Here is an 11,900-nt window from a genome sequence, read left to right on the forward strand (position 1 = left end):
GCAAAGGCAGCCGTTAAAATAGCAGCCGAAAGCCGGTCACTCCTGCATCCAAGGTGAGCAAGTGTGGGCTGGAGAGCCTGAGGGCTCTGCTGCTAAGGCTAGCCACAGGTAAGCAGCAGGTCCTCTTCAGAGCAGGTGACACGCAATGCAGTCTTTCAAAAGGGCCTTGGTAATTGCTGTCAACCGGAGTCCTGTGACAGGGACAGTGGGGCCATCAGCCTGCAGCTCGACAGCGGTTACAAGTGCCACTGAAACACTGTTGATGGTGGATGCTGTTCTGTGGGTTGCGTTTGGGGGTTTTTTTAAGCATTTTGTTGAGCTACAGTTATTTCTTTGTGATCAGGTGAGGGGATTGGCACCGATCTTCTCTTTCTGGAGCACGTCCTGACCTCCTTTGTCATCCAAAGCTTTCCCCTCTGTTCCTGAGAGGAGTGATGGCCGCAATGGGGAACGACTCCTGTAAGTAATGGCTTCACCAGCAGGCTTAGCGTTGTGAATCCCCAAAGGCAACAGATGTGGCTGGTGCTCCATCCCTGAATGTGCTGACAACCTAGAGTGAATTCTGGGGCATTTCCTGATAGCAGCCAGACTTAGCCAGGTGCTTCCAATTAGATGCAGGAAAGCGCTCCTCTGTCACTCCTCTGCCACTAGTACAAAACTTTGAAAGATGACCTCGCTCGTAGAAAGATCTGACATCGGTCGGGTTACCTTCTGCTAGATACTTGCTTGTTTTCATGAATTTACAATCAGGAACAGGGGAGACTTGACCTGCTAATCCAATTCAAGTCTCGAGAGGGAAAGGAAGGTAGCCCTGGGCACAGAAATCGGAGTGTGGGCTTGTTGGACTTTTGGCAAAATAAGCAGGGGAACAGCCTATTTTCCAAAACTGTTTCTTGACCAGTAAATATGAACGGCAGCGTTAGGCTTCCCCCAGTGTTTCCGGGCTGGAGGTTAGAGTTGGTTGTCCTGGGTGCTCCTGTACAGAACTCAACTTTTAAAAATGCTTTTGTGCAACAAAATCGTGTCATCTCTTTTCAAATGTCATTTCCCTGCAGTCATTGCCAAGGGAATGGCTCCACAACAAAGGATCCTCTTTCCCCCGGAGAAGATTTGCATGGATTGGCAGCAAAGACAGAGAGCTGGAGCGGGACTGCACAACCTGGGCAATACATGCTTCCTCAGCTCCGTCCTGCAGTGCCTGACGTACACAGCCCCTCTGGCCAACTACCTGCTCTCTCGTGAGCACAGCCAGTCGTGTGAGTACTTTTAGGAACATTTCCTGGTACATCTGTTGGGCACTTCCCCAGGATTCCCAGAATCTGGAATTTGATTTAGGAGAAAAGCAGCCCTTCTTTGTCAACCCCACGAGGAGCTGTTCTTTGAACGCTCAGGCCTAGAAGCCGCTTGTCTTATCTAGGCGTGTTCATCTTCAGATAGGCACTTCTTTCTAGCCCCGGGTCTTGGTCCCTATTCCTGCAAGTCAAACTCTCTTTGCTTACTGCACAGAAAACTTCTGTCAGTTAAGCATCCCTCCGAAGAAAGTTTTCTACGCACTAAAATGTCCCGGGCTTGTTGGGACGTTGGCACCTTGGGAGGAGTGGAGACTGTTCTTAAAACTTCAGGATCTCCATGAGGTTTCCCATCGCTATGGCTATTTTGCTAACCTGAGGAGCTTGCTTCCCTCCCTCCCTCTTCAGGTCGTCAGCAAGACTTCTGCATGATGTGCGTAATGGAAGCGCATGTTAACAAGGTCCTGCATTCCTCAGTCAGTGCCATCCAGCCTAGCGCTGTCATCAACGTCCTCACACGTAAGTCATTTCAGGTGCTTTTACAGGTTTTCTCCCCTTCTTGTAGGAGAGAATTACTAACTTCTTTCTTAGGAATAGGAGAAGATTTCCAGCTTGGCAGGCAGGAAGATGCCCACGAGTTCCTACGCTTTACTGTCGATGCCATGCAGAGAGCTTGTCTGAGTGGAAGCAGCGAGTAAGCACAAGCAAATTACCTTTTCAATGTTCCCGAGCCCTTTGGACTCCTTGGTGTACTCCCACCAAGGAAAACCTATGCCCAGGGCTTTCAGACAAAGCAAGACTCTTGGAGGAGATCACTCTCTGCCTTACCATTTATTTCCAGATTGGACATGTCTTCTCAAGCAACTACCATCATCCATCAAATATTTGGGGGCTTTCTGAGATCCAGAGGTACTTTTCCGCAACTATTGCTCAACTTGGAATTGTCTGTGCCCTTCTGTTGGCCTGTGATAAAGAGCCGATCGTGTGACTGGCGTAGTAGGTATGAAGGACGGAAAGTGGCACAGCCAGTGACTTCCCCTATCGCTGAGCATTTTGATTTGCCTTCCAGTCACGTGCTTGAGCTGCAGAGCAGTTTCCGATTCCTACGAGGCTTTCCTGGATGTCCCTTTGGATATAAAACTAAGAGGGTTTATAGCTGTGTTTCAGGACATCCCAAGGCCCCTGTAGCTTTCCGGAATCCATGCGGTTGACTTAAAAACGTATACTGCGAACACAAGAGAGCTTGGTGGAGGAGGGTCGGAAGTGGAATGGGCTGTGTTCTTCTGGGGAGGCCATGGCAGTGGTCTCCTTGTAGGTGCTGGCTTTAAGCTGGACAAGTACGAATTATCCTCTCTGCACCCTTGACGTACTCTCATCCTTCTTCCTTTTGCCCTCCCTCAGCACCCCATCTGGCTCCCAGGCTGATGGGTTGTATCGTTTTCATTATTGATGACCCTGCGGTGCCACAGGGAAGTAGCTCCCGATAGCCCCGGGAATCCCTCAGGAATTCAATTCCCTGAGGGAAATGTTCAGCATCATACCCTCTTTCTGCCTCCTTCTGGACACTGCTTGCGGGTTCACAGTGCGTCTCCTCAGCGACAGCTGCCTGGGTCTTCTTGTCAACTCCTAGTAAGTGTTTGGGCAAGGGCATTGCCCGCAGCTCACTGCTCTCCTTTCTCACTCCTCCAGGCAGCCTCTTCTGTCACTGCAGCTCTGGAGGACTTTGTGAAACCAGAGCAGCTGGATGGTGAAAACTGCTTTAAATGTAGCAAGTAAGATGATTACTAGCAACACAGTAGTACTAGATCCTGCGGGAAGGTGCTGCATGTCATTGAGCAGAAGTCATCATTTCACATAGGCTTAATGCACGATAATGAGACGCAGCTTTTTTTTAATATGACCTTATGGTACTGAATAGCCTTAAAATAGTGTAAGGATGTGTGAGACATGAAAGCTTGTCTGGTCTTCTTGGGGGAAAATTGGGTGCATTTCAGCACTTGGCTCTGTGCTTGCTTTCAAGATGTGACAAGATGGTTGCCGCCTCCAAGAGGTTTACAGTCTATTGCGCGCCCAAGGTTCTCACAGTGTGTCTGAAGAGGTTTGAAGGTTGCACCGGCAGGAAGATCAGCAAGGTGTGTATGCCACTGGAGGGCAACTTTCTCTTCCCGGAGCAGGAGATTTCCCAAAGCAGTATGCTCTTTCACAAGCTGTTCATGTTGGGTTTTTCGTGTTCCCTTCCGAGGAGAGGAGAGTTCTGGTGGGAAGACAAGCATGTACTCTGCTCCGACAGAGCTGCTTTGGCTGGGAACAGTTTCCTGCCAGCCAAACCATGCCATGTTGAAGGCTATTTCATGTAGTACTTCAGGATCGTTTCTGAGCCCTCCTGGTCTCCCTGTAGGTTGTGGAGTATCCCGAGTACTTGGATCTTCGGCCATACATGTCCCAGACAGCCGGAGAACGGCTCCTCTACACCTTATATGCTGTCTTGGTGCATCGTGGTGACAGCTGTCATGCAGGACACTATTTCTGCTACACAAAGGTAAAGAGCAACTTCCTTCTTAGCAGGGAAACAATGTGTGCTGGGGAAGACAAACCTTCCAGGCAGTGTAACTGGTGGCCAACGTTTGGAGGGAGAAGGTCTCCTTAGGGGCTGGATTGGATTTGCGTTGGTGTACTCTTGGTTCTCCGCCTGTGTTTTTGCGGAGAAACCATGCGGTTCATCTCCAGAGACTGATGCCTTTCTTTGCAGGCCAGCAATGGACTGTGGTACAAGATGAACGATATGGCTGTGAATGGTTGTGGCATCGAGACAGTTCTCAGGCAGCAAGCCTATTTACTGGTTTATGTCAGGTGATGACAAGTATTAAAATGTGTTCAGAATATGTTTCCTTTTCCTGGCTTTGCTATTTTTCTTCTCCTCCTGCATGTTTCTTTTCCTGTCATAGGAGACAATTATTACCTGCATCCTTCAGTGCTGTTGAATCTGAAATACCCCACGTCAGTCCTTATCTTCCCTTGCTGGGCTTCAGGCTGCTGCCCTGGTGTAAAGTGCTACTTGTCTGCTGTCTGAAGCTGGCTAATGTAGAGAAGAGTAGTTAAAGGGGGCCTACAGGAAAGATGGGGATGGACTCTCTATCAGGGAGTGTAGTGATAGAATGAGGGGTAACAGTTTTAAAGTGAAAGATGGAAGATTTAGATTAGATGTTGGGAAGAAATTCTTTACGGTGAGGGTGGTGAAACACTGGGAGAGTTTTCCCAGAGGGGTTGTGGATGCCCCCTCCCTGGAGGTGTTCAAGGCCAGGTTGGATGGGGCTTTGAGCAACCTGGTCTAGTGGAAGGCGTCCCTGCCCATGGCAGGGGGGTTGGAACTAGATGATCTTTAAGGTCCCTTCCAACCCACACCATTCGATGATTCTATGATTCTATGAAATGGAGGCCATAGGGACAATAAAGATGAGGACTTGGTCTGACAGGGGCAGACCTGGTGGGTAGACCCCAATCAATTTTCCCATCTGTAGTCTTGGTTACGTCTTCTGTCAGTTGTCGAAACCACTCCAAGAAAATGACTGAACCCCAGAGAAAGCTGCAAGAACAGCCCTAAATGCAGATCACTCTTTTTTTTCTCCAGGCGCTCTGATTTGAAAACGGGAGAAAGGGTGCCTTCCTCACTGGCACCAGCATATGCCTGTTCCTCCCTCAGTCAATGGGGGGCTGACAGCAAGCAGGAGGATTCTGTGGGACCACAGGGTCTGCCTCCTAGGACTAAGGTAACCTGGGGAGGTGGGTCAGGGCACCAGCTGGACAGCAGATTTCTTTCTGGGATCTTGGCATTGCTCTCTTCTCCCACCCATGCTGCAGCTTTCTTCACAGCCGCAAGGCTGCTCCCTCTCAAAGCGTCCCACCTCGATCCACCCCATTTGTCCGCCTTTGGCCCTTCTGCCTTTGCAGCCCTCCAGGAGAGCCTTTGGGAGGCCCTTAGCTGTCCCCTCCCACAGCTTCTGGGGTTTCCCCACTGTTCAGGTCCTTTCAGGAGGAAAGGGCAGGACCTTTGCACAGCTCTCTTTGCAGGACACGGCGGTGGGCATGGAGGACTCTCCAGAGGACAGCAGCTCCTCTGCACCAGCCAGCACCAGCCAGCTAACCCAGGCAGGTGCACGGGAGGCATCTGCAGGCTGGCCAGGCAGGCTCAGCATCGCCTCCTACGTGGGCTCCTGCTTGCATCGCTTCTTCTGCGGCTGCCTAAGGCTGGTGTCCAGAAGGAAAGCTGCGTGCCCGGCCCACTCTCCACCATTTGCCCCTCTGCATGCTGTGCAAGAAGACAGCAACAAAGAGGAGCAGGGATTCAGCCCTTCTTCCCGCTGCCAGAGGAACAGTGCCAGGGAGAGGGCCCAGAGCAGATCCCCGCAGTGGGGAAGAGATGTCCGCAGCTGGTTGGTGGACACCACAGACTACGACCACTCAACAGGGAGGAGGAGGAGAACTAGTCCTCCAGGTCGTGATCACACTCCCAGGGATGATGCTGCTCCAGGGCCCTCCAACGGCACCTCCCAGTCAGGTCCTGCACCCAGCGCTGCTCGGGAGCAAACCCTGCCAATGCAGAAGCAGAGCAGATCCCTGCGGCAGGGCTACATTCTCCGCAGCCGGGTTTTGGAGACCACAGACTACCACCGCTCAGCGAGGAGGAAGGGGAGGTGGAGAGCAAGTCCTCCACGTCATGACAGAGCCCCAAGGGATGATGCAGCTGCAGGGCCCTCCAATGCCAGCTGCAAGCGGGCTCCCACACCCAGGGCTGCTCGGGAGCACGCTCAGCTGTTTCAGAGAGAGCGGAGCAGATCCCCACATCGGGGCTATGACCTCTGCGGCCGGTTTGTGGACACCACCGAGTGTGACCCCTCAGCAGGGAGGAGGAGGGTTTCAGCACCCCAGAGATGCACATTAGGCTTGCTTGCTTCCCTCCTCCCTTCCGTCCTTCTTTCCCTCCCTCTTCAGGTGCAGAGGAAGGCTTCTGCATGATGTGCATGACAGTAGCGCACATTGAGGAGGTCCTGTCTTGCTCGGGTAGTGCCATCGAACCTACGTCTCTCGTCAATGAGCTTCCACGTAAGTCATTTCAGAGGGTTTCATTTGGAGGTATTTTTGATTTCTGAAGCACCCAGTGTGTCACTCTTTTTGCTGTGTTTGTGTTAAGGAGGAGAGCTTTTTTAGAAAGGTGAGTTTTCTTCCCTTTTTCTCTGAGATCACTGTAAAATCCTTCTTCTTTCTTAGGAATAGGAGAAGATTTCCAGCCTGGCACCCAGGAAGACGCACATGAATTCTTCTGCTATGCTGTGGGTGCCATGCAGAGAGCTTGTTTGAGCAGAAACAGCAAGTAAGCATAAGCACGTGACTGTTGAAATACTCCCTAGCCCTTTTAACGACTGTCAGTGAAAACCTCTGTCCGGGGCTTTCCTAACAAGGAGAATTCTTGCAAGAGCTAACTCTGCCTTCCACCTTGTGAGCTCCAATTACCATTTCTTTCCAGCTAGGACACATCTTCTCAGGCTAGCACGCTCATTCATCAGGTCTTTGGAGGATCTCTGAGATCCAGAGGTACTTTTTAAAACTATTCCTGTCCTTAGAATGATCTGTGGCTCTTTCTCTGTTTGTGGTAAACAGCTTCTGGGATGCGGCAGTATGTCCAGTGTGTTGAAAGCAGTATGTCTTGGTCACTGAAATGGACAGAGTTAGTCTCCTTCCCAACCTGAGAAGCATTTCTCTTTCCCTTCCAGTAACGTGCTTCAGCTGCAAAGCCATTTCAGACACCTACGAGGCATTCCTTGATATTCCCTTGGATATCAAGGTAAGATGTTTTGAAATTGTGGTGCAAAATGTTTCCAGGCCCCTGCAGGGCACCTAGTTTATCTCCAGGAAGCTCCGTGGAATTCAACCTGTGGCTGTTACCACACAAGAGCTTGGTGCTGGATGGGAAGGGAACTGTGCTTGTGTGCTTCTGCTGTGGAAGCTCTGTAAACGGTCTCCCTGTGCTGGGTGTCAGCTGGGCACAGTAAGGATGGTATCTACAGCCGTGATGACACTGTCATACCACCCTGCTTTGGACTCCCTCAGTGCGCCTCTGGTTGCTGTGCGGACAGCTTGGATTGCTTTTGCTCTTTTTGGACCATGCGTCCCACAGGCAAATCTGGTACCCGCCCAGGGGTAGCTGTTTATTGGGACAAGGCTGGTACCACACAGGTAGCTCGCTCTTGAGATTTTGAGTTTCCAGGAGCTTAGTGCTCTCCTTTCTCTCTCATCCAGGCAGCCTCATCTGTCACTGCAGCTCTGGAAAACTTTGTCAAACCTGAGCAGCTGGATGGCAAAAACAGCTATAAATGTAGCAAGTAAGGTTATTGCTAAGGACATCTTCCTAGTAGATACTGGGTTATGGTATTGCATGCCTGGGAGCACTAGTTAGGTGTGGACTTAATTGAGAAAGCCAGTCATGAGGCAGATTGGGGTTTTTTTCTTTTTTTTTTTTTTCTTCCCCGTACAACTAACCCGCAGGAACCATCCGGAACTTGGAAAAGAATGCATTTGTTTCTAAAGCAGGTAATTTTTTTTCCCTTCTGCCTGAATATTTGCAAAGCTGATGAGAATTTTATTCCTGGCCTTGTCTGCCCTGGAGGTGGTCAACCTTCCCAGCTATGAAGCTGCCCACTGAACTACCCTTATGGCCAGAAGGGAAAAAGACATGTCCCATCTGCAGTGGTGAGCCAAAGCAAGGATGAGCTCTGGACAGTGATTTGGCAACAATCCACAGTTTCATCTCCAAGACTTTTTTGGATACTTGAGTCTCTGTCCAGGAGACCTCAGTCCTCAGACCAGTAGGGGCTCCTGCTGGCTCTCTGAGCAGTGTCATGCCTCGCTCTTGTATTGCAAAGGCTGCAGACTGCTGCTCTCCAAAGGGAGCCACCCGAGACCAAAGCTACCTTCAGGGAGAGCTTATGGACTTAAGGCATCTGAAATGCAAACACGTGCACACGGTAGTTGGGCAAAACAAGCCTTAACTCAACCCTACATGGATGGGGGTGGAGTGGAGAGAAGATAGGTGCAACAGTTGGGTCTGTGCTTGTTTTCAAAGTGTGAACAGCTGGCCACTGCGTCCAAGAGGCTCACGATACATTTTTCCTCCAATGTCCTGACACTGTGCTTGAAGAGATTCGATGCTTTCTCTGGCAGATTAGCCAGGTATGTATACAAGTGCACGGCAACTTTGTCTGCTTGGAAGGAGATCGTTCCCAAAGGAGAATCCTATTTTGGAAGTCCTTAATGTCTGCCCGCGATGGCTATCGGGTGAAGCTGTCTACGAAAAATGAATGCAATAGCTCTGCCTTGCTCTTTGCCTTACGGTAAGAGGAAAGTTCCAATGTGAAGGTAAGCACTTACTGTGGGCGTAAAGAGCTGGCTTGGCTGAGAACAGTTTTCTGCCACTTCAGGGATGAAATGGCAACAGCTGTTTTTGATGAAGCCAGAAGATCTATTTCTATACCTCTAGCCTGTGTTTGGTGACAAGGTCTTCTCAGGCTGCTTCCTAATGACTCTCAGGATAACTTCGGAGTCTTCTTGGTCTCTCTTTAGCTTGTGCCATATCCAGAACATTTGGACCTTGGCGCACATGTGTCTCAAGCGGCCGGAGAACCTCTCTCTATTCCTTGCATGCCATCCTGGTACATGTAGGTCCCAGCTGTCAGACAGGATGCTACTACTGCTCCGTAAAGGTAAAAGTCAACTTTGTGATTTCCGTTGGTGGATTGTGTCCTGTGTTTTTCTTTTAAACCCCCTGCAGTTCATCTGAAGATAGCGTTGCCTTTCTTTGCAGGCCAGCGATGGACGTTGGTACAAGATGAACGATGCCTCTGTGGTTCTCTGTGACATCAAGACGGCCCTCTGCCAGCGTGCATATTTACTCTTCTATACCAGGTAGGAACAAGTGTGAAAGGGTGTTCAAGCATGCACTCCCTCTCCTGTTACTGATCTTGGGGTTACTGTTCTCCTCCGGTAGGTTTTGCTTTCTGTCCTAGGAGAGAATGACTCTGTCCAGTTGAGTTCTGTCTGTTCTGCGCTTCGCCAGGTCCTTTCCTCTCCCTCCTTGTCTGGCACTAAACTGTGGTGCTTGTGTAAACTGCTGTCTGCTCTCTGAGACTGGCTAGCTGCGAGAAGAGGCAAAATGTTGCTCCGGGAGGATCTAAAGATGAGTTACTGCTCTGAAAGGAACAGACGTGGCTGGAAGACCATGATCTTGTTCCCACCTTCACTTGGGGGGGGGGGGGGGAAACGACAACCCAGGGAGCCCCCAGCACCCATGGCCCCAACCCCATAGATTCCCCACCCCCCAACCCATAGGGACCTCCCCCACCCCATAACCCCCCACAGCCCCATAGCCACCACCCCCCCCAAGGTAACTTGGGGGGGCCCTTCAGCCAGTCCCCCCAGTGCCAGGCCAGCACCTCCTGGATGGTGCCCACTGAGCTCAGCACCAGCAGGTCTGGCGTGGGGGGGCAGGGCTGGGGGGGACACACAAATGGAGAGGGGGAGAAGGTTGGGGAGTCCTGTGGGGTTTTGGAGTCCCCAAGTGGTATTCCTGGGGGGTTTGGGGGGAGTCAAGGTGAGGGGGAGTTTTGGGGTTTATGGTCCAGGCTTGGGGGGAGGCAGGGATCCATAGGGTCCTGGGGGAGTGTGTGTGTGTATATAGCTTCCAGGAGAGATCTTTAGGGCCTGGAGGGGGAGGGGGGTGGTGGGATCCATGGGGTCTGGGGGAATCTATAGGGGCTGGGTTTGGTGAAAGGAGGGAACTATAAGGTTGGGGGGGGGGGTAGGAATCTACAGGGTCCAGGGGGAAAGAGAGTGATCTGCAGGGTCTGGGGGAATCAGTACAGACACGGGGAGGGAGAAATCTATTGGGTCAGGCTCTATAGGGTGCAGGGGGGAAAGGGAGGGACCCAGAGGGTCTGGGAGGGACCTTTAGGGTTTGAGGGTGTCTATAGGATACAGGAGGGTAAGGATGGATCCATAGGGTCCAGTGGGATCTACAGGACTGGGAGGGAATGGGGAATTTATAGGGTTCAGGGGGATCTATAGGGCTAGAGGGAACAGAGGGATCTGTAGGATCCAGAGGGGGTCTCTAGGGTCTGGGGGGGGGTGTCAGGGAAGGGTATACAGGGGCTGAGGGCGGTCTGTAGGGCCGAGGGTCAGGGAAGGGTACATAGGGTCTGGGGGGTCTATAGGGTCTGGCTGCAGCACCGGGGGGGGGGGTGGTGGGCTTGGGGCAGGGCATAGCGAGGCCACGCCCACTGCACTGTCCAGGGTGGGCCTGGAGGGGACCCAGGCGTCCGGGGGGGGACACCCAGCGCAGGTCCCCTGAGCTCCACCCCCCCGCCTCCACATGGCCCTGGTCGAGCTCTTCATCAGAGGCACCGAGACCACGGCTGCCACCCGGCCCTGGGCTGTCGCCCCCTGACCCGCCCTACCTCCCCCCTTCCTGACCTCACAGCCCCCCCAGCGTGACGTCACGCCCCAGACCCCCCCAAACCTGGCTCGGATTGACGCCTCCCACCGCACCGCCCTCCTGCTGACGGTGCAGCCGACCACCCGCCCACCTTCGGCCCAATAGGCGCCCGCCCGGCCGCTCTGTGCCCCCGGAGGCCGCGTCTCGATGGTGCCGCGGCGGCAGCGACAGGGGGTGGGAGGGGGGAGAGAAGCCGCAGGGCTCGTTAGCATAAATTTGCATCGCCCCTCCCCCAGCCGCAGGGCACCACGGGGGACCCGGGTCTCCGGGCGCGCAGCTCACCCTTTATTGGCCGGGGGAGGGGGGCCAGGGCTCTGCCCCAGTCGCTCCCAGTATGACCCCAGTTGCCAGCACTGTAGTTCCAGTTGCTCCCAGTATGATCCCAGTTGCCCCAACATGCTCCGAGTCACTCCCACTAACTCCCAGGATGATTGCAGTTGCCCCCGGCCTGCTGCTCCTAATCACTCCCAGTATGATTCCAGTCGCTCCCAGTATGATCACAGTTGCCCTCAGAGTAGTTCCAGTTGCCTCCAGGGTGGTCCAGTCGCTCCCAGTATGATCCCAGTTGCACGCAGCATGCTCTGAGTCGCTCCCAGTATGATTCCAGTCTCTTCGAGTATGATCCCAGTTGCCCCCAGCATGGACCCAATTACTCCCACCACGATCCCAGCTGCCCCCCAGCATAGTCCCAGTCACTCCCAGTTGCCCCCAATATGGTCCCACTTACCCTCATAGTTCCAGTTGCTCCCAGTATATCCCAGTTGCCCCCAGCATGCTCCTAGTCACTCCCAGTATGATTCCAGTTGCTCCCAGTATATCCCAAATGCCCCCAACATGATCCCAGTTCCTCCCAGCATGGTCCCAGTCACTACCAGTTGCTCCCAGCATGATTCCAGTTGCTCCTAGTCACTTCCAGTCACCCCCAGCGTGGTCCCAGTTGCTCCCTGTATGATCCCAGTCTTGCCCAGCATGATCCCAGTTGCTCCCAGTTGCCCCCCATGTGATCCCAGTTACTCACAGTATGATCCCAGTTGCCGCCACCGTGCTCCTAAACGCTCCCAGTATGATCC

At 52.8% G+C, this 11,900-nt stretch overlaps 1 protein-coding gene across 1 annotated transcript; it reads left to right on the forward strand.

Annotated features, from left to right (window-relative positions):
* The first annotated feature begins 443 nt into the window (after nucleotides 1-443).
* LOC128135757 (ubiquitin carboxyl-terminal hydrolase 42-like) lies at nucleotides 444-10,935 on the forward strand. The gene is made up of 16 exons (XM_052774820.1): nucleotides 444-459; nucleotides 1,056-1,256; nucleotides 1,698-1,808; nucleotides 1,881-1,983; nucleotides 2,131-2,198; nucleotides 2,359-2,473; nucleotides 3,310-3,421; nucleotides 3,688-3,828; nucleotides 4,039-4,139; nucleotides 4,235-4,380; nucleotides 6,279-6,389; nucleotides 6,555-6,620; nucleotides 7,058-7,128; nucleotides 9,145-9,245; nucleotides 9,669-9,723; nucleotides 10,816-10,935. Exons 1-16 carry the CDS (start codon nucleotides 444-446, stop codon nucleotides 10,933-10,935), a joined length of 1,638 nt encoding a protein of 545 aa, XP_052630780.1.
* Nucleotides 10,936-11,900: the final 965 nt, after the last annotated feature.

Source organism: Harpia harpyja, chromosome 24 (assembly GCF_026419915.1).
Source record: "Harpia harpyja isolate bHarHar1 chromosome 24, bHarHar1 primary haplotype, whole genome shotgun sequence".
Taxonomy (NCBI): Eukaryota; Metazoa; Chordata; class Aves; order Accipitriformes; family Accipitridae; genus Harpia; species Harpia harpyja.

Bases quoted from the DNA above. Each gene is read 5' to 3' on its own strand.
- LOC128135757 (XM_052774820.1), top strand. The intron at 2,474-3,309 runs GTAGCTTTCCGG...CTTGCTTTCAAG, and splicing joins CAGGACATCCCAAGGCCCCT to ATGTGACAAGATGGTTGCCG. The intron at 6,621-7,057 runs GTGCCATGCAGA...TTTCCCTTCCAG, and splicing joins ATTCTTCTGCTATGCTGTGG to TAACGTGCTTCAGCTGCAAA.